The sequence below is a fragment of the Rhinatrema bivittatum genome, chromosome 1 (genome assembly GCF_901001135.1).
Source record: "Rhinatrema bivittatum chromosome 1, aRhiBiv1.1, whole genome shotgun sequence".
Taxonomy (NCBI): Eukaryota; Metazoa; Chordata; class Amphibia; order Gymnophiona; family Rhinatrematidae; genus Rhinatrema; species Rhinatrema bivittatum.
This window is the reverse complement of record NC_042615.1, coordinates 60,966,835-60,992,495: the sequence shown is the minus strand read 5'-3', so window position 1 is coordinate 60,992,495 and position 25,661 is coordinate 60,966,835. Positions and strand designations below refer to the sequence as shown.

At 48.6% G+C, this 25,661-nt stretch overlaps 1 protein-coding gene across 3 annotated transcripts in view; it reads right to left on the bottom strand.

The window, feature by feature from the left end:
- Positions 1-18,895, bottom strand: part of TLR2 (toll like receptor 2) — a 69,552-nt gene extending 50,657 nt beyond the window's left edge. The window contains exons 1-2 of one of the 3 annotated variants that reach the window (XM_029610508.1): positions 18,575-18,895; positions 7,515-7,680 (exon numbers count right to left, since the gene is read on the bottom strand). In XM_029610508.1, the coding sequence (XP_029466368.1) occupies positions 7,515-7,657 (143 nt within the window). In that variant the 5' untranslated portion in view covers positions 7,658-7,680; positions 18,575-18,895. The remainder of the gene's footprint in view (positions 1-7,514; positions 7,681-18,574) is intronic. The other 2 variants (XM_029610647.1, XM_029610598.1) reach the window with 2 other exon arrangements.
- Between the last annotated feature and the right edge of the window lie 6,766 nt (positions 18,896-25,661).

The window sequence follows — 25,661 nt, the reverse complement described above, 5'->3', positions numbered from 1 at the left end:
AGGAACACATGGAGACTCAGGAACAGGAAGACGCTGGAACAAGGAGACGCTGGAACGAGGAGACACTGGAACAAGGAATGCTGGAACATGGAGAAGGTAAACAAATAACAACACGGTGTTGCCCCGATTGCCAAGGCGAGGTCCTGGGGGACAGGGCCTCGCTTTTATATGAGGTTTATGTGACGTCATCGGGCTGCACCACGGAGCTGGTTCCCGCCCTTGGCCCTTTAAAGGGCCGGTTGGTCTGCGCGTGCGCACCTAGAGGCAGGGCCGGCGCCGGAGAGGACACCACGCCCTGGCGTGGAGCTAGGCCCGATGTGGAGAACCTGGGAGACGCGGAGCGCCACAGATGGGAGGCACTTGTAGCGGCAGGACAGCCCAGGGCCCGACAGCGCAGGAGCAGGTGAGCAGGCCCGGGCGCGGGCCTAGCGTGGACGGGACGCGCAACAATAGCCACTGCTATTAATTGCATCAGTAGCATGGGATCTTCTTAGTGTTTGGGTAATTGCCAGGTTCTTGTGGCCTGGTTTGGCCTCTGTTGGAAACAGGATGCTGGGCTTGATGGACCCTTGGTCTGACCCAGCATGGCAATTTCTTAAGTTCTTATGCAGGTTTCTTCAACTCTAGATAAGGGTCCACTCCCACAACAGTGGGTAAATGTGATGTCAGCATGTTTGCTTAAAAGCAAAATGAATGTGAAATATATATATATATATATATATATATATATATATATATATATATATAATGGCTATGAATAAATCAACCATTTGTTAAACTAAGAGATGGCTGAGGGGGGATATGATAGAGGTCTTTAAGATCATCAGAGGTCTTGAACGAGTAGATGTGACTCGGTTATTTACACTTTCGAATAATAGAAGGACTAGGGGGCATTCCATGAAGTTAGCAAGTAGCACATTTAAGACTAATTGGAGAAAATTCTTTTTCATTCAACGCACAATAAAGCTCTGGAATTTGTTGCCAGAGGATGTGGTTAGTGCAGTTAGTGTAGCTGGGTTCAAAAAAGGTTTGGATAAGTTCTTGGAGAAGTCCATTAATGGCTATTAATCAAGTTTACTTAGGGAATAGCCACTGCTATTAATTGCATCAGTATCATGGGATCTTCTTAGTGTTTGGGTAATTGCCAGGTTCTTGTGGTCTGGTTTGGCCTCTGTTGGAAACAGGATGCTGGGCTTGATGGACCCTTGGTCTGATCCAGCATGGCAATTTCTTATGTTCTAACTGAAACTTCAATTAGCATCATCTGTCATCAGTTCTCATGTTGTATTTATTTTCTTGGAAATGTATAACATTATATAAATAGAAGTTAAAAAAAAAAAGATGCAGGCTGTAGTCTAGCAGTGGGATGAGAGCTATCCAGCCTTTTACTCCAAATAACACGTGTGACGATTACCTGTTGGTGAAAGGTGGTATATGTGCAAGTGGTGCAGAGCGCTCCTGGCTCTTAAAGAACGAGTTTGATTTCTAGAGGCAGAACTGAAGAATTGAGGCATGTAGAGAGATATATTTAGTTATTTAGATTTTTTATATTCAGCTTTTTGCACTTTTTTCAGCATTTCAAAGAGGATTACATTCCCTATCCCCCAGAATTCCCACCAAGAATCTGGCAGTGCCTGTGTTGCTTTGGAGGAGCAAGATCACCTGGAAGATCATAGTCTTGGTGTGGCAGGAAGCAATCCTATACCTAGGACCAACTCAGATGATGCATTATCCTCTCACATTGAGAATGTATCTCCAGGGGCATTTGCCAGAAGGAAAGGGTTAGGACTGCAGTTGTAGCTCTCAATGTGATCACTAGGAGTGCAGATAGCTGAGTGGCTAGTGGGCACGAGGATCACTTGGTAACTTGCTTCCTGGATTCGAAGGTGGCAGACTTCACAGATCACTCAGATAGGATTTTAGAGAGTACAGGGGAGAAGTGGTCTTTTGTAGTACATATGCTAGCAATAATATAAGAAGGTGGAGGAGGAAGATACTGGAAGCCAAATTTAGATGGGAAAACTGAAATCCATAATCTCTAGTGTTTCTTACTCAGAAATGCTCCCAGTTCCATGCCCAGAACCAAAGAGGCAGGCTGAACTCCAGAGTCTCAATGCATGGATGAGATGATGGCGCAGGGACGAGGATTTTAGATTTGTCAGGAACATGGGAACATCTTGGGGAAGGGGAGCCTATTCCAACAGATACTAACTGCTGGCACTAACATTTTAAAAAGAGACTGAGCAGCTTTTCAACTAATGGGGGAAAGCTCACAGTTGAGAATGAGGCATCTTCAAAGAAAAGAAATTGAAATATCCCAATAAAAAGGCTGTTGTAAAGACCGAAGTAATCCTGGTGGATTTAAATAAAAAGCAGACACATATGAATGATTCCAAATTATTTGTTATCAACTGCTAATTAGCAGGTTGTGCATACAAATATAAAAGATATTTTAAATTATTTGTATGCAAATGCCAGCAATCTACAAAAATAAGATGGGAGAGTTAAAATGTAAGGCACTAAACCAATAGCACACATACCAGTGTGCAAATTATATCAAAATGATACGGAGACACTAGGAGGGTAATTTTGTTAAATTGCAGGTAACTTATGGTGAAATTTAAACTTTCCTGTTAATTCTCTTTTCTTTAATCTTGCTAGACCAGTCCAGACAAGTGGGGTTATGACCTCCTTCCAGCACATAAAGACAGAGAAAAAAAAGTTCAAAGCTGACTTCACTGCCCATATAAAGGTCTGGTGCTTCCTTCAGTAGACTGTGTCAAAGCTAACAGAAGGTTTTAAGTTCCAAATCACTACCACCAAAAAAACTTCACTTCATGATTATTAACCCAGGAATAAGAATTCCTATCTCAAGCTCACAATTAGGCCAGCTGACTTCAGAGTGGGCAACAATGTACTCGCTGTTAAATTTCTGAACCTATCAGACAGAGCCTTTGATGATTACTGTGGTTTCCTTGGTGGCTTCTGGACTGGTCTGGCAGAAGTTAGCAAGTAAAACAAATTGGAGAAAATTATTTTTCACAATGCACAATTAACCTCTTCAATTAAATGCCAGCGGATGTGGTTAAGACAACTAGTATAGCTGGGTTTAAAAAAGGTTTGGATAAGTTCCTGGAGGAGAAGTCTATAAATTGCTATTAATCAAAAGGGAATAGCCACTGCTTGTTGCTCGCATTAGTAGCATGGGATCTATTTAATGTTTGGGTATTTGCCAGGTACTTGTGACTTGGATTAGCCAATGTTGGAGATAGAATACTGGGCTTGATGGACCCTTGGTCTGACCCAGTATGGCATATCTTATGTGCTTATGTTCTAACTAAAGGAAAGGAAATTAACAGGTAAGTTTAAAATTACACCTTCCTTATTATTTATGCCAGACCAGTCCAGACAAGTGGGATGTACAAACCTCCACTCAGTCCAAGCAGTAAGAAGCCACAATAGCTCTCAGAACTCCAGCATCCACAGCAAAGCCTCTCCCTGCTGTACACCCGCACTGAAGTGTTTAGAGGAGGGATACAATGGAGGTAAGGGCGCTGCCCTGCCATTATCTTCTGGAAAGACAGATTCTGGCTCTGCCTATGATAGCTCCTGTGCCCTCTCTGAGTGGGGTCACTGGTCCTCTGAGATCTTCAAACTCTTGCTGGAGTGGGCCAAAGTGCTCCTTTCCCTGATTTCTCCAAAACTGATGCCTTAGAACTCCCTGTGCTTTTGCAAGATACATTAATAGACCAAAGACTTATCTGAGAAGAAACTGGTCATCTACAAGCATCTCAAAAGATGACCTACAACGGACTTGGTCATCCAAATCCCAATTTTCTCACCATAAGTGAGAAAAGCCAGATTCCAACAGAAATGAAGCACTACCCAAAAAAGGAGTGTACTAGACATAGAGATACCCTTTTTTTTTAAGATTACAAAAGGACTGTCTTCAAAGACAAGACTCAAAGAGATGCTACCTTACGAGAGGAAGGGATGCCAGATTGCTTCAAAACTAAATTTGCTTCCAAGTCAAGGATACCTCTCAGTGTAGAGGTATTCTTAACTCCTCATAAGAAAGTATCTAATCTGAGAGAGTTTCCATAACTGTGTTTCTTGCCTCAAGCCAGTGCCAGTCTCTGCCCTCTGCAAAATTTGCAAATTATGCCTTAATTCCAATCTCCTCTGGAGGAAGGACAAGACTGAAGGAATGAATCCCTCAAAGGGACTCAGGGACATACAAACATGATGGCAGAGAAGGATTGCATGGCCCATTCAGCCTGCCTATCCGTCCAATTAATTTAGCATTATAATTCTCATGACTTCCTTAGTGATTCCCTGTATTTCTCCCATGATTTCTTGAATTCAGATACTGGTTTTGTCTCCACCACCTCCACTGGAAGGCTTTCCACGATTCCACCACCCTCTCTGCAAAGAAATATTTCCTAAGATTACTCCCGAGTGAGTCTACCCCCCTTTCAAACTCATCTCATGACCCCTCGTTCTAGAGCCTCCTTTCCGTTATAAAAAAAAGGCTCACCTCCTGTGCATGGAAATCTTTGAGATATTTGAATGTCTCTATCATATCTCCCCTATCTCACATTTCCTCTAGGATATACATGTGTAGATCTTTAAGTCTATCCCTAAATGCTTTAGAACTACCACTGACCATTTTAGTAGCCACCCTCTGGACTGACTCCATCTGGAGATAGTGCGGTCTCCAGAATTGTGCACAGTATTCCATGTAAGCTCTCACCGGGGACCTATACAGGGGCAAAATCACTTCCCCTTTTTCTGCCTTATTTAAAAAATGACCTCACAGATGTTCAAAACTCTCAAGTCTGCTACTCTGTTTTCTTTTGCACCACCAAAGGCTACAACTCCTGACCTTAGTATCCTCGCTATGTATCCTGGTTCTCTTAACCATGAAAGTTGTAAAAGAATGGACGGGTTTTTCTAGGGAAGAATTCTCTGACAAGGGGAAAGGATGAAGGAGCACCCCTGTTTGCACCTTAAAAAAAACTCAGTCCAGGGAATATCCAGGCATAATCCTGGGCTTTCCTGATCTACCTCAGCCCTGAATAGTCAGACATCTGACTAAAGGAGGAAAGAGATTCCCCCCATGAACATGGAAGTCTTTACTACTCCTTGACTGACAAGTGTCTGGAGTCCTAGCTAGCAGTCTGATAGCTTCCATGAGGAATCCAGATAATGCATCTGAGAAATATCTGGTAGTTAACCTCTAGAGGGGATCAGAGAGAATCCCCTGTGTATCTACCTAAGAAAAAAGTCTGCCATTCTCCACGGGGACCCCACTTCTACCAGGGACCTCTTTTCACGGAAAAGATGGAGCCCCAAAACCTGTGACTGAGCAAACCGGCCTAATAGGATTGCCTCTGAAGTCTACACTAAGGTGATAAGAAAGTCCTCCAAATGGTGTTCGACCCCCCTCCCCCACCCCCAGTGCAAAAGACTCCAAGTGTTGCCATTAGAGATGTGAATCGTGTCCTCGATCGTCTTAACGATTGATTTCGGCTGGGAGGGGGAGGGAATCATATTGTTGCCGTTTGGGTGTTTAAAGTATCGTGAAAATCGTGAGCCGGCACACTAAAACCCCCTAAAACCCACCCCCGACCCTTTAAATTAAATCCCCCACCCCCCCGAACCCCCCCCCCCCCCCAAATGCCTTAAATTACCTGGGGGTCCAGCAGCGGTCCGGAATGGCAGCAGTCCGGAACGGCCTCCTGCAATTGAATTGTGTTGTCTTCAGCCGGCGCCATTTTTCAAAATGGCGGCGCAAAATGGCGGCGGCCATAGACCAACACGATTCGACTGCAGGAGGTCGTTCCGGACCCCCGCTGGACTTTTGGCAAGTCTTGTGGGGGTCAGGAGGCCCCCCCAAGCTGGCCAAAAGTCCCTGGGGGTCCAGCGGGGGTCCGGAAAACGATCTCCTGCCGCGAATCGTTTTCCGTACGGAAAATGGCGCCGGCAGGAGATCGACTGCAGGTCGTTCAGCGGGGGTCCGGAATCCCTGCTGAACGACCTCCTGCAGTCGATCTCCTGCCGGCGCCATTTTCCGTATGGAAAATGGCGCCGGCCATACGCGTACGGCCGGTGCCATTTTCCGTACGGAAAACGATTCACGGCAGATCGTTTTCCGGACCCCCGCTGGACCCCCAGGGACTTTTGGCCAGCTTGGGGGGGCCTCCTGACCCCCACAAGACTTGCCAAAAGTCCAGCGGGGGTCCGGAACGACCTCCTGCAGTCGAATCGTGTTGGTCTATGGCCGCCGCCATTTTGCGCCGCCATTTTGAAAAATGGCGCCGGCTGAAGACAACACGATTCAATTGCAGGAGGCCGTTCCGGACTGCTGCCGTTCCGGACCGCCGCTGGACCCCAGGTAATATAAGGCATTTGGGGGGAGTTCGGGAGGGTGGGGGATTTAATTTAAAGGGTCGGGGGTGGGTTTTAGTGTGCCGGTTTTCCTGCCCTCCCCCTTCCCCCGATTTACGATTTTTTGACGATAAATCGGGGGAATTGGTATTGTATCGTGGCCCTAACGATTTTTGACGATTTAAAATATATCGGACGATATTTTAAATCGTCAAAAAACGATTCACATCCCTAGTTGCCATTAAGAAATGAAAGAGCACACCAGAAGACAGCAGCACACAACAAGGAGGGGACTGCCCCAGCCAAACCCACTTCCCCAAGGCAGAGAGAGAGAGAGAGAGAGCTGCCTGAACTATTGGGGTAGATTTTAAAAGGAGCGCGCGCGCACATGTACGCCCGATTTTAGTTATAAAATCAGGGGTTGGCGCGCGCAAGGGGTTGCACAATTGTGCACCTTGCGTGCGCCGAGCCGTGCTGCCTTCCCCTGTTCCCCTAACCTACCTTCCCACCCCTTCCCCTAACCTTCCCCCCCCCCAGCCCTACTCTAACCCCCCAAAATGTTTATCTTCCCTTTTGCGCCTGCCTCTGAGCAGGCGCAAGTTGCACGTACCAGTAGCCTGCCAGCACGCGATCCTCCGACAGAGCGGCAATAGCCACTCTGTCGGAGGCCTCTGGCCCCGCCCACACCCACACCCCGCCCCCTCGTTTTTGCAAGCCCCGGGACTTACACGCGTCCTGGGGCTTTCCGCATGTCGCCGGGCCTTTTTAAAATAGGCCCAGCGCGCGTAGACAAAATCCAGGCCCATTGCTTGTAACATATGAAGCAGCCCCCCAAGCAGAACGGATATTGGTTGGGAGGGGGGAGGGGGAGGAAGGGAGGAGGAGCTTCCAATAAGCACCCCTAGCTGGCTTCTGAATTTTGATTCCTAAATTTTCAGAACCACTTCAAAATGACAGCTCTCTTACAGAGGATAAAACTGTACAACAAAGCTGAAATTGCCAAGGCCATCACTCTGTTCAGGAGCTCCCAAGAAGCATAGCCATAAACTCTGTGGCTCCCCATCTTGAACTATTCCTGAGAAGGCCAGATGGGGAGTCAGACCAAGAAGAAGCTCATCACATACTTCAGTGAATCTGTCAAGAAGCTATTGGTCTCCCTGTAGGAAGATTCGAGACTGCCCCACCGCCCCTGTACATCGTTACGTGCCGGAAAAGTCACCATGACCTCCTCTGAGTGATGTTGTATCCAATGCATGAGGACGTACATCCTGAAGCCATGCAAATAGCAGCCTGTGGAGAGAGATTAGATAGTAAAAAAAAAACCCAAAAAACAACTTTATGAGGAGACTTTTTGCTTTTGTTCACCAATTATGGTCTGAAAAGATGAGGACAGCTGCCTATCCCCCCCCCCCCCCCCCAATTAAGGCTGAAATCAGTGGTCACACACTGAGAAAGATACAATCTCCAATTATCAGATGTAGTGGAAAGCATTTAGTGAAGGGGAAGGCACCAGAATATGAACTACTCCAACATATTGCCTCCCATTCTCCTCCTAGAGATGAAGGACATCACACCCAGGAATTAAGGGGTCATCAGCACAGTTCTGCACACACCTTTTTCTGCAGCTGTGCACAACTTAACACCCCCCCGAACACACCGCACATGGATCGGATCTAGTAGGGATAAACCAAACCCCTAAATGATCCGGCAGGCCACCCCAGGACCTGTCCTGCAGCAGCTGAAAAGAGAGGACATAGTGGCCGCAAGCGGACCGCATCCCGCTGAAGATGAGGCCCAGGCCCTGTACATGTGTGTGGCTGGGTGACTGCCTGAATCTGTGGGTGTGTGAATGAGTGCTTGGGTGTGGGGGTGAGAACCAGGCTGTGTGTGGGTGTGGGTCACTGCCTGTGAGTGGGTGGGATCCTGTGTTTGTGTGGGTGAGAGGCTGTGTAGGAGTGTGTATGTGTGAGAGAGACTGTATGTGTATGGGGATTAAGAGCCTGTGTGTGCATGTGGCTGGGTTAGAGCCTGAGTGTGTGGCATTGTATATGTGACTAACTGTGATTGGGTGTCTGCCTATGTATGGGGGGGAGGTTATTTATTTATTTATTTATTTAACACTTTTTTATACCGACCTTCATAGTAAATAAACCATATTGGATCGGTTTACATAAAACAAGGGTATAACAGGAGCCTGTGGGTGGGTGAGAGCCTGGGTGTGTATTTGTGGGTGGGAGAGAGGCTGGATGTGGGTTTTGAAAGCCTGACTGTGTGTGGGAGTGGGTGACTAGGTGAGAGCCTGACTGAGTGTGTGTGCCTGGGTGAGTCTGTGTGATTGCCAGTGTGTGGGTGTGGACGTAGGGAGGAAGAGAAAAATACATGTGGCAAAAAAAAAAAAAAGACCCTCTAAAAGGAATTGGGAAAAACCAAGAAAGGGAACATGTAAAAAAAAAACAAAAAAAAAAAAAACCTGGGACCAACTTATTAGAAAAATAAGATCAGACAACAAAGGTAAAAAAAAATAATTTATTTTTAATTTTTAGTGCTTGGCATATGTTATCTTTAGGAATGTGCATTACGTATTTGAATTTTGTTCTTTCTTCAGTATTCCACTGTTCAGTCTGGTTTCATGGGCTTTCCATTCTATTTTTTTGTCTGCACGTTTCTGTTTCTAATTTGTAGTCCCTTTTTCTACATTAGGTAAGGGTCTCTCTCTTTCCTGAATGTATAACTGAGGTGCAGGATTTCCGCTGACATGTAGTTTTTCTATTAATCCCAGTAGGTGGTATATTAGTGTTCTAGGGCTTGGTATAACATTTGCATTGCTGTCATGTCACGATAAGCCTGCTGCTGTTTGAGTCCTCAGGGCTTTGTGTTACTTCTCAAAGTGTTTGGTTCACAGTTATTGAGACGAGTGTGTGTGTGGAAGAGGAGAAATGAGTGAGTGTGCATGTGCATGAGATTCTGGGGAATGAATGAGTGCGTGTATGTTTGTGCGAATGAGCATGCATGCGTGTGAAAGTGTACGAGAGTGAATAGGCAAGTGTGAGTGTGCGTGTGTGCGAGAAAGTCTGTGTGCATGCTGCTCCAATATTCCCTCTAAGGATGGGTTGCTATGCGCATAAAATTGATAGGCTTTTTGCATGAACGAAAGTAGTGCCAACAGGGTAATGAAACCAAAACTTTTTGCACACAGCAAACTGATCCTTAGAAGGAACACTGGTCACCAGCTCCTATCTCTTGAACATCCTCCCCACTGAGGCATTATCCCCCCTTCTGAGAAGGCACAATATCTATCTTCTCCTCTTCTCGTCCTGCCAATTCCCTAGCACTGTCCCAGCCAGAGGCTCACACTAGAGCCCCCAAACATTACCAAGGCCATCCTAAGGTTTTTTTTCTCTGTGGGAACATAAATAATGGCTGGAAAGCACTCAAGGAATCAAAAAGGAGCCGCCCAAGCAAAATCACCTTAGGATATATATATATTTTTTTTTTAAACAAGTTACATCATTTTCCATACCGCAAGTCTAATTTGGTCTTAAACCTCGTTTGTATAAAAGGGAAGAGAGCCAGTTCTACCGGCTGTGCCATCAATTACTCCACTAGCAGAGGGGGCAGGAGAAAGAAGAAGCCAACATACCTAAATGTCACCTGATGAAACAATAACTCCAGAGTGAACTGGAGCTTTGCAGGCTCTGCCACGCCTGCGGGCAAATCTGTAATCCCCATGCAGCTTCTCTATTTGACTATCAGCGGGAAGAGAGAGATACAGAGCCTGGCATTCTTGACTTATTATATAAAATTATCTTTTTTTTCTTTGGCACAAAGCGGCAGGAAAATGGCTGCTAATCCTGTCACAGCAGGCATGCTGACCAGGCCCTGTGTTCATGTGCACCAAGGCACTGCCGTCTGCCATAGGGACAGGTCATGAACTGGGAAACCCACCCAGTTAAGCTTTTGACCTTCCACAGATTGCACCCTCCTACCTGGTACCTGCCTGCTTGCAAGCCAGGCAGAATGCATCGGCTGACATACTGGGTCCCCTTGACTTACCTGTGGTATCTCGCCTCCCCATTTCTTTTTTTATTCATTCAGACAGAAACCAGAAGCCAGTGGAGGGAGGGAGGGAGAGAGAGAGGAGAGGGTGATCACCTCTGGCCCCCTGACTGAGTCCAAATGTGGCAATGGCAACACAGGAGACCAAGAGGCAGTCCAGGGAAGAGGCTGTGTTATAAAACCTTTTTTCTTTTCAAGAACCCACTCCTCTCAGGAAATCAGACCGAAGACTGTTGCTGGAGCCACCAAGGGAAAAAGTTAAAGGTGAATATTAAAAGCCTGGCGCGTGCCAAAACTGGGAGATATGCACACAAGTTGGGTTGGCGTGCGCCGAGCACATTTTAAAAGCCGCTCATGTGTGCACGTTATCTCCTGCTACCTGCACAAACGAAAAGTTCCAAAAAAGGGGCAGAGCGTGGTCTGAGCAGGGCATGGGCATTCCTGGATTTCACACTGAAATGTGTGCATAAATTCTTACGTGTACAGGTGCGTGCCAGGGTCCCCTGCCGTGTAACTTTACTTCTGCTATGCATGACGTGTAAGTAATAAAATAAAGATAAATAGGCAGATCGGTGGGGTTTTACATGGGAAAAGGGAGACAATTAAACTAGGAGGTTTGGAAGTCCTATTCCTTTTCTGGGCGAACTGGGAATGAACTGGAAAATCTGATAATGGGGTTGGCATGGATGTCTTTTAAAATCCTCCTACTCGTGTGGTAGAAGTGGCTTTTGCATGCATAGGCACGCGTCCACATAAAATTGTGCGCACGGTCAGGCTATTTTATAACATGCGCATACATACGCGTGTATGTTATAAACTGGCCACGTCCCTGGGTGCGGGCCGATGAACGTGCGCACATGTGCACCTCATGCCTGTTTAAAAGTCACCCTCTTATTAAGAACCACCTGTTACTTGACCCATTTGGCAGGAACTCAGACCCTGAACTGAGTCATTTCCCAAGGAGGAAGGGAGAAATCAGTCCCGCAGAGCTTCCCCAAAACTCAGCCTACACTCGATCGGGAACCTAGGCCTAAAACCTTCCCAGAGTGGCCTACTCCTAGCTGAAGCCCCAGTCCACACGTCTGCACCATCTGCTGGAGTTACTGAAGAACTGATGGCAGCATTAGACCTTTTTAGGGGAGTGATGTCAGTTTAGAACATTTTTTCTCTCTCTGTCTCCATCAGATAGCAGGAGGACATAACCCTCTCATCTTGACTGGTCTGGCATGGAAGATAAGAAAGCAGCAACAACTCACATAAGTTGCACCAGTTTTCAAAGGGAACTTACACAGGTAACGTTTCCTTTGAAAATTATCCCACCAAATCTGCCAGCACAAGTTAAACCTGCTAAAATTCCACACAAAAATTTCCAGGTTACAGTATATTCTTAGAAATCCTTACAGGAGAAACGAGTGAGGTGATCACATTTACAAATTCGGCAAGAACATAAAGTTTATCTTTAATGAAATTTTGCAAATTCAAATACAAAGTATTTGTCTGAAAGGAAAGCCAGAAATATATAAAACATAAACCAAGAAATCCAAGCCTAATCATAATTATAATGTATACTTCTAGTTAAGTCCAAGGTCAGATGAGAAGAAGATCCTGAGCTTGGCAAGGAAGTTAGAAGCCACCCTTCCTTACCTAGAGGTGGAAGACAAAGCATGCCATCTAAGCAGTTTGGGGAGAAGAGCGGGAGTAAGAAGAGCCAAGATCCCTGGTGACCCCTATTGGAGTCTTCACCCGGGGACACGGACAGTTTTGGGAAGATCTCAAGTTTGCTGTGGACCCCAGATACTGTTGGGGAAGGGAACTCTCCACATATATAGGATACCCCCCACCCAGCTGGGACACTTCTCTTTCCAACTCCTTGGAGGACAAGCCACAAGCCACTGTCAGGACCCAGTGCAGAGGGACACTTACCCGGGGGGGGGAGAGAGAAGTGTGGAAACAGACAAGCCAAGACACTGGGGTAACTTGGAAACCCTCGTTGTTGCAGGCTGATTCTTCTGAACAAATCAAAGTAAACTTTTAAAAGTGGGAACCCACCACCACCACTACTGAGTCAACCTTTTCCTTTCAATGTACCTGCACCGAAGAGCTGATAGTAACACACAGGGAAGGAATTCCACTTACACGCCTTGGATCTTGAAGTATAGCCTCTTCCCCCCCCCCCCCCCCCCCCCATTAGAAAAGAACCCTCACCCTGGGGCAAAAGGACAACTGGGACCCCTGCCAAGTTCAGCTGACACCCTGCATTGAGATTACATATACAGTATATATATATATATAGGTTTTGTTTTAAAAGTGCCACTAAAAAGGGTGTCAATTAGGGTTGCCAACCGGCTCCAGATTTTCTGGACAGATTGATCCACTCTTGGTTTTATCCCATTGCATGCTGGGACCTATTCTGATTTCCCTAAGAAAAGCAAGACTATAAGTACCTTCATGCAGGGGAGTAAAGCCAGGATTGGATCAACCTGTCCTGAAAATCTGAAGCCAGTCGGCTAGCCCAGCACCCTGCTCTGTCTTCATGATGTATCTGATATTTCTTACCGTCCGCCTTGACACTGCACTTTTAGAGCAGCATTCTTAAGATCAGAACCTTATGTATATTCACGTGCCATGAGAAATCCAAGTACTCCCAGTAATATACTGGATTGATATGGGACTTGATTTTTGTCATCTGAACAGCCCATGAGCTCGATTCTGGAGTTTTCAGTTTTTCACCTTTAAATTTTCTTCTTTATGCATTTTTCAAATGAACATTTCAATAAAAAAGTTTTACATTACAGTGTCTTTCCAATGTTTATTTTACCTCATAATTTTTCCCACCTTTTCCTTTGGATGATATGTTTCCTGAGTGATCTAGCCAAGGAGAGGGGAGGGGGTGAGGTGTATGTAAAACAGAGACAAGGTCACGACGTATGTGACTGCCATTTTGAGCGGCGAGAGGGTGAGACGGAACATTCACTTGCAATAAGCGAGTGTAGTTTCAAGGAGAGCCTGATTTGCAGGAATGCAGTCATACCTAATAACTGGATATTTCGCTCCACATCTATGAAGGTACTAAGAAGGTTGCCCCTGACGCAGGCATGCATTCGCTGAATCGCTGCTGTGTTGGGCTGTTTTGTGCCTGTGGTCATTTAACATCTTGGTGTTGGCATAGCACAAGACCCTTTGTCACATCTGTAGTGGCAGTCTGACAGCAGGCTTGAGCTCAGCAAACTTCTTACAGCAGGCCATCATTTAGCCGGCGTTCACCATGGCCTAAACAATTAACTTGTGGAAAAGCCATGCCAGATAACTGCTTTTAATTGCAAAGTTAAAAATAAGTAAAAAAAAAGTTATGCAAGCTAAGTCTTTTTAAATGCAAAGATAAAAATGTATATTCCTTTTCAAGAGTGGACTCTATTATAATGCCATCTAAACCACACTGGACAGCATATCCAGCATAGCTCTCTGCTTCAATGGCAGGGGAGAAAGTTTGACACTTCACGCATATCCACAGCATAGCTCTCTGCTTCATCGGCAGGGGAGAAAGACTGATACTTCACTTTCAATGCTAAGCCAGCATGACTCTCTGCTTCAACGGCAGGGGGGAATGAAGAAAGGTGGATATATATTCAGGCAACAATCAACAAGGACTGAATTACATAGTCTGGATAAACAGATAAGCATGGGTGTAGCTTGCTTATTGCGGTGGTTAACACCCCTAACTAATTAAGCTATTTCACTTAGATGCAGTTCCAACACTGCTCTCTACATTAATGGTGGGGGTGGAAGGGAAATAGAATAAAAAAGGTTACTAAGAGCCAAGAGAAACAGATAAGTATGAGAGAGAAAAAAAAATGCGAAAGCTTGCTGGGCAGACTGGATGGGCCGTTTGGTCTTCTTCTGCCGTCATTTCTATGTTTAACTGTTGGGCAGACTAAATGGACAATTTGGTCTTTATCTGCTGTCATTACTATGTCATTACTATGTTAGGATTATAATTTGGTGCACTGTAGTCAAATCTGCTGGCAAAAATGTGTCCCCTGTATGATACCAGTTTTCAAGAGCCTTAAAAGATTAAGGTCCGGATTTGCAAAAGCACTTAAAAAATGGGTTGCACAAGTAAATGAACTTTCCCCATTTTAGCAGGCTTTTGAAAATTGCTACAAGATATGCCATTGAATTGTCCATAGGATTTACCCACGTAAGTGTACTTTACGCGGCTCAATAGCTTTTGGAAATTGCTAAGGTAGTATGTTACATTTACACAAGTAAATCCCTTTGAAAGCCTTGTGCAAGGATTGCTCAGTTTCTCCTGTTTCTGAGTGCGTTTTTGACTATTCCTCAAGATTCCTTAGATCACTTCTCATTCTATCTGCCCCAGACGGACAATAGGGGAAAGATTCCCAAACCTGGACTAAAAGCAGGGTCTGCCCTTGTGCTCTGCTCATGGGACACAAGGTGGGTCTTTAACCATTAGAGCTGCTGTCTCATCGCTTGAACATTGCCTGTTCTGCCCTTCTTTTCTCAGAGTGTTTTTTTTCCTTTTTTTATAATTAGTCACCTTGACACCAAGCAGTCTTGGACAGTCTATTGCTTGGAGGGGTTTTCAGTTTAAAAAAAAAAAAAAAGGCTTGCAGCAAACTATCTGCTCCTTATCCTTTATCTAAACTCCTGAGAAATGCATGCTAGAAACTCAACCCAGCTGTGACAATTCCAGAATTTGAGCAGTTAATCACCGCGTCCAGCTGCTGACCTGAAGCTGGTTGCCTGGAGGTCGAGCCGCACAAGCAAGGATGCAAACATTTTTACAGGGAGCACACAGTCCTATTTCATGTGCACCATAGTGCTGCCTTCCTTCACAGGGTCCAGGGCTTTGAACTGGGGAACCCAACCAGTCTTGCTTGCAGTGGGATGCCCACTTTTCTTCTGTTCTTCCAGGGAAAAATCAGTCCTTGTGTTTCGTTCCTGCCCCCTGCCCCACCAAGGACACTAAATCACCGGGGCCTACCCGAGGCTTGATTCATTGGTGTGGGAACTCATACCCCCAACAGAGTCTGTTCCTAAAGGAGAAGCGAGAATCAGTCCAACAGGACAGTTGCCTGGAGTACCCCCAGGACCTCGCCTATGCTCCATCAGGAGCTGAGCTTAAAGCCTCACTAGGAGTGCTGCTATTCCCAACTATTCCCAGACAGAAATACTGAAGAGCTGGTGACAGGGAGGAGAAGTCAGTTTTGAGTTTTTTTCTCTGTCTCCATCTGCTGGCAGGAGGAGATAATCAACGTGTTTGGACTGGTCTGGCGGGACAATGAGGAATCATATTTAATATTTCAGATTTCATGTTCACCTTGAATCCCATAGCGCTTCAGCTCGCCTGTCAGATAAGTAAGGATATAGTTGAACTGGACAGTGTAAACATCATATCATCTGCAAAAAATGACACTTTAATTCTTCCTGTCCTATTTTTATTTCTGCAATATCTAGTCTCGTACAGCTGCGACCTTTGATGCTCACCTCTCTTTCCCCTGATACAGTGATTCTCAAGGCTGTGGCAGCCTCAGCCTGCAAACACCGCCTTCCTTGGAGCAATCCCATCCATCATCTTGAGTTGGGGATTACTTAGGGCGCGTGCGCCAGGCTCTCTCTTATTGACGTCATGGCGGGAACCTCAGGGGCAGGACGTCACCCGCTTGATGTATTTAACCCAGCCAGCCTAAGCTTCCTACGAGTTAGCAAGGACTTCCTTCCTGCTTATTCCACACCATTCAGAGATGCTTCACTTCACTACTTCCTGAACTAGAACACCTTAGGTACCCGCTCCTCGGGGACCTTGTTATGTTCTGGCTATCCGCTCCTCGGAGGGCCTTCCTGCCTGGAGATTCCTATCTTCCTGATTCAGGTCATCGTGAGTTCAGCCTAGTGAATACTACTTCTGCTTCTACCTCCTAGCTGAAGGAACTGCCGGCATACGCCGTGCCTCGGGCCACTACCGTGCTCATTCCAGCTACCCTTCTACACTCCGGAATAAATATCATCATCTACTTCGCTCTGCTGACCTTCTGCACCTCTCTGGACTTCTACCTGCTGATCCTCAGCAAACCCCACTCTGCGGGCCACTACTGGGGACATCTGCATTGAGCTGCTTTACTACTTTGGACAGTGTCTTCCCTCCATGCTCTGGGTATTTCCCACGATTCCAGTACAATAAGGTCTATCACATCTGTGTCCGTCTCTACTGAGGCCACGCCTACCATAGTGAGTCCCCACAGGGCTCCTCCCTGTGGGTGGAACCAAATCTCACTACCCTCCAGGGTCCACACCAGATTATAACACATACCTCTGTCTGCTAGTGGTTTCATCACAGACTGCCTTGTTCTCCTCTCTAGTTTGAAGGTCTCTGAATATCCTCCAGTGATCTTGATATTTGCCACTGGGGAGGTGTAAAGTTTCCTTATCCAGGTGCAAAAATTATCCCTAAACCTTCCATCCCCTTTAAACAAAAATGCCCAGTATACCTTGTCAAACGTTTTTTTTTTTTAGCATCTACTGCTATGGGAAATGATAGTATCTTATCTCTCTGAGCTGTCCATATCAAATTATGAACTCACCTGATATCATCTGAATCCTTATGTACCAAATATGGGGCAACCCTTGCCAATCTATCAGCTAGACTTTTTGCCCAAATTTGTACATCTATGCTCAGCAAAGACATCAGTTTACAAGACCCTCGGATGCTCTTATCGCTCCCCTCTTTCAATATTATGGCTTTACCCCCACAGTTCAATGAGGGTGGAAGCTCTCCTTCTTTAAGCAAGGAGTTAAATGTTATTTTCAGAGGATGCAGCTATAACTCCCTATAGAAGAGTGACATATAACCATCTTATCCCAGCGATTTATCTGCCTTCAATGTTTTAATAGCCATGATTATTTCATAATCCCAGATTTCCATGATCTAACATTTTCTGTTCTTCTTTCTTGCAACTTGCAATTTCACTTCTCTTAAATATGCTTCAGTATCAGCCTTGCTAATAGTGTCATCTGCTAAGTAAAATCCCTTTCATAAATGCTGAATCTGATGTCGGTCATAGATGATCTGACCTCCTCTCTCTCTCTCTTATTTGCTACTTTGAGTCTGTGCCACTTTTTTCTTTAAAGGCCAATATAATTTAGATGCTTTATTGCCATGCTCAAAATATGTTTTGTGAGCTGCATTTGATATCCAATTGAGTCCAAAGTAGGAGCTTTTAATTTCCTCCGTTCTTGATCTAACTTACCCCGAGATTGTATGTTGCTCCTCCAGTTTTTTTAATCCCTGTCTCTCTTGTTTATGGGGCCGGGGTAATTTGTTTGCTAGGACAAATCTACAGGGTTCTAAATCCCTTTGGAACTTGTCCTCCATGGGTAACGAAGAGTGCAGCAGGCGCTCTCTGTAACCTGTCTCCTTGAGATCTGCGGTGCAGACTTGAGATTTCTCTGATACTAACACCGATAAGAGAAGGTGCTTTCAGCTCCGGAGGTAAGGGGAAAGCATGGGAGAGAGGGGGAGGAGATGCAGGAAGCACTTTGGCAAACACAGGTAAAAGTTATCATGCCGATAAAGTTATCTGAATCGGAGAAGAGCAGGAGAGAAGGAGGGGTGCCCCGAGGAGGAGCGGGAAAGCAGAGGCCAGAGACAAACCAAAATGTTTGAGAACGCCTTCTATAGCCTCCTTTTTACAGGTCCCTGCGCTGTGGCGAGTGAGGGAAAGCAGTGTCGGTCGGGGCCTGGAGAGTCACAGGGGAAGGAAGGGGGGGGGGGGGGGCAGGGTTGGCAAAGAGACTCGAGGGGAAGACTCAGGGGCTAGGGCTGCGCGGGCACCGTCTGCACGATGGAGTCTGCGACCCTTAGCATTTCCGAAGCAAGAATCAACCTTTACAACAACAAGAAGAGGATAAAAACGGAAACACCTGCCAGAAAACGAGTTACAAACAGCAACGACCGGAAACAGGGCAGTTTCCAGATATAGCTCGCACCCACCCGAGCAAGCCAAGCTCTACAAGAGAGGTCCCGTCCCCCGGGTCCTGCTGCACACCAGCAGGAGCCGGGGGGGGGGGGGGGGGAACCTCGGTTTGAACGGGAGAGACCCAAACTCACCAAGTCCGGAGCAGGGCGCGGGCACGAACGTGAAACTCCTGCTGCAGAGAGGGGGAGATGCGGTGCCCGGGAAGCTCCGGGCCTTTCACTGCTCGCGTCCTTCCAGCGAGAAACGTCGTGCGGCCGCGGCATTCGTCCCGCCCTCTCGGTGCCTCAAAGCCTCCCCCTGCAGCTGCTCAGGAGGACGCAGGGAAAGTCCCCAATTTTTGGCTGCTGTCACCGAGCCACTTCTTTCCAGACAAGGATTCTAGTCTGCGAAGTCTGCATTTCACAAAACCTGAAATCCCTGCTAAACAGGATTTTTTTTGGTTTCCTATTTATGCTTGGTTGGAGGGGGAGGGGGGTTTCTGCTCAGACATCCAAGCCAATAAGACAGCGGACATGCTGAAGGAGTGATTTAGAAAAAAAAATACTTCAATGCGAGAAACTTTATTTAGAACGAAAACAAATCTCTGCAAAGCCAACACATTTACAGCAAAAAAAAGAATTTTGCAAATACCTCGCACTCCAGAAGAAATGTGCTTATTACTGCTAGAGTTTCCATAAGTGTCCCCAAAACAAACTGTAGTAATACCCCAGAATCTTTCAATACCTGAGAACCCTCTGGATAGACACAAAATTATTTTTATCACAGGTCCTAGAGATCAGAGTTTCTTCACAGCTGCAGCCTCCTTCCTCTGTTTGTACTGAGGAACAGGGTTGCCAGGTAATCATGAAAGAACAAGTGCTATTTGCCAAAAAAAAAAAAAAACCCAAGGCCAAAACTCATAAGATTAAAACTACTTTTATTAGAATGTATTTTAGGCCTGGGGGAATTCTATGGTACTGCAGACAGTAGAATTTGTGCAGAATCCACCCCCCCCGTGCAGAATTGCCAAATTCTTAGATGAAGGCCCCGGCGTGCCACAAGCAGAGCACGCGCCACTCGCGGCAAAGATGAAAGGCCTGGTGAGAGGGTGTGTATATGAGAGAGAGAGCAGGGGGGATGTGAGAGAGCAGGGGAGGTTGGAAGAGAGCAGGAGGAGGTGAGTGAGCAGGGGGGTGAGCAGGGAAGTATGAGAAAGGGGGGTGAGAGAGCAGATGGGGAGTGCTTGTGTGGGTGCCAGAGAGAGGGAGCCTATGTGAGGAGTTTGTGAAGAAGTGTGTATGTGTCAGAGATTGGGAGCTGGTGTGTATGAAAAAGAGATTGTGCATATGTGAGAGTGCTTGTTTGTGAGAGGCGAGCTTCTGTGAAGGGGTGTGTGAGAGAGAGACATAGGTAGCCTGTGTGAGGGTGTATGAAAGGGAGCCTGTGTGGGTGTGTATGCAAGAGAGGAATTCTGTATGAGGGATGTGTGTGCGAGAGAGAGGGGGGATCCTGTATGAGGGGATGTGTGTGCGCAATAGAGTGAGGGAGCCTGTATGAGGGGCAGTACTGAGAACAGCAGGTCCATCCATCTGGAACAACCTCCCCTCAGAACTCAGAATGGAACCGTGCCTAACTACATTTAAAAAAAAACTCAAAACTTGGCTCTTCTTACAAGCCTTCCCTGATCCATCAAACTTTCACTAGATAACTACTCAGCTTTTGAATATGGAACTTCGCCCCGCCAATATTCACCTCATTTACTAGTTTGGACATATCACAATGTACTTAATTTAATACCTTCTTAAGGCTTCTCTTTTTCCAGCTGAACCAGCTTCCAAGTTCAAGGTCCTTGTTATTATGTAACTTTTTGCTTCTCTGCTCTTGTCTCTTACCACAAAATTTGCTCCTTATGTTATGTTACGTTATACTGATCTACCCCTGTTCGATGTAAACCGACCTGATATGGTATTCAACCTTGAAGGTCGGTATAGAAAAATGTTAAATAAATAAATAAATAAATAAACAGGATCAAACTCTGGGACTGGCGATAGGGTGGAAGGGGTTGAGTCTAGAGGTGGAGGGGAGAGATACTGGCAGGTGGAGGAGTTGGGGCCTGAGAGGGCAAAGTGGCCAAGGGAGTAGGGAGAGAGAGTGGAAGGGACACTTTTACAGTGAATTTCTAGGGAAATTCTGCTTAACATATTTAAAATTCTGCATCTTTAAGTAATAACTTTTTTCTATATTAATTTAAAATATAATTATTTAAAGCCTGGCATGTATATTGTGTTATTTTCACCAACATAAAGTATGCAGAATTTTGCAGAATTTTAAGTTTTTGTGCTCAGAATTTTACATTTTTTTGCGCAGAATTCCCCCAGGAACACATTTCTGGCCCTCTCACACTCATTCCCCCTCCCCGTCCACCCCCTCCATGCAAGTCTCTGGCCCCTCATACTCATTTCCCCTTCCCCACCTCCAAGTACAACTCTGGCCCCTCACGCTCATTCCCCTCCCCATCCCCTCCATGCAAGTCTCTGGCCCCTTCACACTCATTTCTCCCCCTCCAGGTACCTATTCTCTTTGGGGCGGATTTTAAGAGCCCTGCTCGCCGGTGAGCCTATTTTACATAGGCTCACCGGCGCGCGCAGAGCCCCGGGACTCGCGTAAGTCCCGGGGTTTTCTGAGGGGGGGGGGCGTGGCGGGGGGCGGGCCCGAACCGCGCAGCATTTTCGGGGCGTGTCGGGAGCGTTCCGGGGGCGGGCCCGGGGGCATGGCCGCGCTCTCCGGACCCGCCCCCAGGTCGCGTCCCGGCGTGCTAGCGGCCCGCTGGCGCGCGGGGATTTACGTCTCCCTCCGGGAGGCGTAAATCCCCCGACAAAGGTAAGGGGGGGGGTTAGACAGGGCCGGGCGGGTGGGTTAGGGAGGGGAAGGTGAGGGGAGGGCAAAAGAAAGTTCCCTCCGAGGCCGCTCCGATTTCGGAGCGGCCTCGGAGGGAACGGGGGTAGGCTGCGCGGCTCGGCGCGCGCCGGCTATACGGAATTGATAGCCTTGCGCGCGCCGATCCAGGATTTTAGCGGATACACGCGGCTACGCGCGTATCTACTAAAATCCCACGTACTTTTGCTTGCGCCTGATGCGCCAGCAAAAGTACGCCAAATCGCGCGGTTTGAAAATCTACCCCTTTGACTGTTGCAGTTTGGGCAGGCTTTCTAAGAAATATTGTCTTCTGCTAGGAAAAGAAATAAAAAAGAGACAATTATATGAAATCAAAAGTGGTGTGGAACAAATAAAAAACACCAATACAGGTTACCATGGGGCATTGTTTTTAACATATACGTATGTAAGCAGGTATGGAGTCTATGGACCAGTGGCCTGGCTCTGCCCCCTCACACTCTCTCCCCCCTCCCCTCACACTCATTCCCCCTTCCCCATATGTCTCCGGCCCCCTCACACTCATTCCCCCCTCCCTGCAAATCTCCGGCCCCCTCACACTCATTCCCCCCTTCAAGCAAGTCTCCGGCCCCCTCACACTCATTCCCCCTTCCCCGCCCCCTCTAAGCAAGTCTCCGGCCCCCTCACACTCATTCCCCCCTCTCCACAAGTCTCCGGCTCCCTCACACTCATTCCCCCTCCCCACAAGTCTCCGGCCCCCTCACACTCATTCCCCCCTCCCCACAAGTCGCCACCCCCTCACACTCATTCCCCACTCCCTGCAAGTCTCCGGCCCCCTCACACTCATTCCCCCCTCCCCATCCCCTCCATGCAAGTCTCTGGCCCCCTCACACTCATTCCCCCCCTCCCCACCCCCTCCAAGCAAGTCTCTGGCCTCTCACACTCATTCCCCTCACAGCACATATTCAGCCCCCTTCACACTCATTTCTCCCCCTCCAGGTACCTATTCTCTTTGTCTGTTGCCAGGTGAGTGCTTCACTCCCTTCACTATTCAACCCTACCATGCTGCATAAAAGCTTCCTCTCCTCTCGAGGTTCAGAAAATCGAGGTGCAAGGCAGCCAGAAGTACTGCGTCACACTGTGCCTGACTTGGTCACCCAACGCTGTTGCTTGCTCCTACTAGGCCAGGTTGATTCTGTCATGTCGTGTCTACCTATGTGCTTCTCGGATGGTGACCTTTGCAGCTCTGCTACGCTGCCGAAAACATTCCTCCTCCTCCGCGCAGACTCCTCTTCAGCGATGCAGCCTGGCCTCAAGGGGCTTTCTCCTTCTGCATTCGACACAGTCCTCTGCTGCTGGGAATCCTGCCTGAGTGCCTGGACTGCCAGTTACTGCCCCAGTGCCCTGCTTGTTATAGGCCTGAATGAAAAGTGGGTGGGCCATGGCCCACTCAGGCATACCCAAGCCTACGCCACCCTATGGACAGGCCTCACTGGCAGCAGCAGCCAATCCCAGGAACAGCAGGGCACAAGTTCCGCCCACCCAAAAAAACATGATTTGGAGAAAAAAAAAGAGCCCAATTATAAGCCACTCGCGAATGCAAATAAAAAAACAAGCGAATCGCTATAAAAGCAAGCCCAGACTCGCGGGAAATAAGCAAGGTTGGCCACACTGCTGAGGAGATGGTCCACACAGGGACACAGTCTGAGACAGGAGGAAGCTCTACTGCCAACTCTCTGCCTCTGGCTGCTGATTGGTTTCAAGCTATCAAAATGAACCAATCAGCAGCCAGAGGCGGGGAATCACTGCTCTGGCGCCCCTTGGGCCTTAAACAAACAGCCACGGATCTATTGTGGCTAATGACCACCCATCCTGCTTACCTCATCAGTTGTTCTGTCCGGGCACGCGCACTTCACTGCACCTGGTGCTGTCACGTAACGCTCATTTGCTGCCAAACTCCTGAGAAGGGGGTGTGGCTGTCAACCGCTGCACTCGGCGTCCTGGGCTTAAGCCTACAGCTGCCAGCAGTCCTCTTGATGTTGCTGGGGGGGGGGGAGCTGACAACCTCGAGGTAGGGGGCCCGCAATCTGTCGCCACTGGGGCGGGGAGGGGGATTGGGGGGAGGGGGGGGTTGCCGACAAAAAATCAGGGGAGGGGGACACCCTCCCACCGCCTTCACTGTGTTCCTTAGCGAGGGGTGAGGGAAGGGGAAGGGACACCCAAAATGTGCACAACAAAAAAGCAAACTATAACACAAAAAACTCAAATCTTAAGGATTAACTCAAAACGGGGAGGGGAGCAGAGCACCCCCCCGTCCACTGCCCACCGGCGGGCGAACTCCTCCACCCGCCCGGTGCACAGCGCGCAGAAGTGCTCTGCTTTGAGTCGGGCGCGCACTGCTGTACGGAAGAGGACCTCGCAGGCGAGGGACCGTCCCTTGGGCCAACATCTCCTTCTGCGACCACCAGACTGAGTACCTAGCGGCGGACAGGAGATAGTTGACCAAGTCGTCCCTCTGGCGCAGAGGTCCTCTTCTGGACACGCGCCCGTAAATCAGGAGGTGCGGGGTGAAATTTAACCAAAAACCCAGAAACAAAACCTTCAAAAAGGACAGGAAAGGGCTCAGCCTGGGGCACTGAAGCCCCAGGTGGAAGACATCCTCCTCCTGCCCACATTTGAACAGACAGGAAGAGTCCTCCTGGAAAACCTGCGCCTTGAACCGGCCGGTGGCCACGGCCCCATGCACCAACCTCCAGGAGTGGTCATCTTCGTAACTGGGGATCATCCCTGAATAGAACGATCCCCAGCGGGGGCCGCCCCTAGGACCCAACACCTCTCGCCAGGGCATGTCGGAGCGAGGGCGAGGCGGTGCACGGTATGCACCACCAGCCAGCCCAGAACCTTCCGGGACACAGTCCGGAAGTTCGCTACGGGCAGTTCCCACAGCCTGCTAAGACTGTGGGCGCAAGGAGGAACTTCAGCTCTGCGAGGGGGCCCGGTCCCGTTGGCAAACCTAGGCCCTACCAGCAGCGCCGGGGGGCCGTGGGGTGCGTCAGGCGGGGATCCCCAGGCTGCGGGGCCCCCTCGCTCTTGGCTCTGGCTAGAAGTCGGAGAGTGTCGAGCGCCTTCTCGAGGAGGTGCACGACAACGCGAGCCGGGGCTTCTAGCAAGTCCCCGACCCTGGTCACCCGGGCTCCGACCAGGTAGCATCGCAGGTTCGGGTCCTCCAACCCCTCCAAACCCAGAGCATGGTTGCGCAGGAGGGGTTCCCCCAGGAGGTCACCGGGCCTGCTCGGCAAGCCCCTGGTCAGGCCCAGCAACGCCCAAGCTCTCAGCACATCTCTGTAGAATCCCGGCAGCCACAAGAGTCGCTTGGGGGTAAAGCTTCTCAGGTCTATCACCAACAGCTGCCAGTCATACCCCAGGTTGCCCGCTTGGCAGAAAAAAATGCGTCGCCAGCAGGCGCCATCGCACAGCGGGGTCTGCGTACAGGTATCTCTGCAGGGCCTGTAGACGGAAGGTGTGCACCTGACTCCTCAGGCACACGAGCCCATGCCTGCCCTCTCCTGATGGGAGAGCCAGGACCCCCGCGGAGACCCACTGCTGCCTGCCACCCCAGAAGAAGTCCAGCTTCTTCTGAGTGCGGGCGAGGAACTCCTGAGTCAGGCTCAAGGCAGTGAGGCGGTGGTACAGCATGCTGGCCACCAGCTGGTTCACCACCAGGGCCCGACCGCAGAAGGACACCAGTCGCAGCAGACTCCTCCATGCCCCGAGGCGAGCTTTCACTTTTTCTCCAAGCTCGCTCCAGTTGATGGGGGCTGTGGTTTCCGCAACGGAAAGGTGGACTCCCAGGTACCTAAGGGTCTCCCTGCCCCACGACAGGTCAGGGAGAGCATCCACCCTCTGCAGCCCTACGAGAAGGCCAGAGCTCTTGGTCCAGTTGACCTTGGCCGAGGATGCCGCCGAATAGACCTGCTGGCAGTCCCGCACCCTCTCCAGGTCGACCGGGTCCTGAACCGCCAGGAGCACGTCGTCGGCGTAAGCCGAGAGGGTGACCCGCACCTCGGGCTCACGCAGCACCAGGCCGGTGAGCCGCTTGCGCAACAGACACAAGAACAGCTCGATGGCCAGCACGTACAGCTGACCCGAGAGTGGGCACCCTTGGCGCACCCCGCGCCCGAACATCAGAGGCGCCGTCAAGGACCAGTTTACTTTCACGAGGCACTCTGCCCTCGAGTACAAGAGATGGAGGTGCCCCACAAACCCGTGTCCGAAGCCGAACGGCTGCAAAGTACCCATGAGATATCTGAGATCCACCCTGTCGAAGGCCTTCTCCTGATCGAGGAA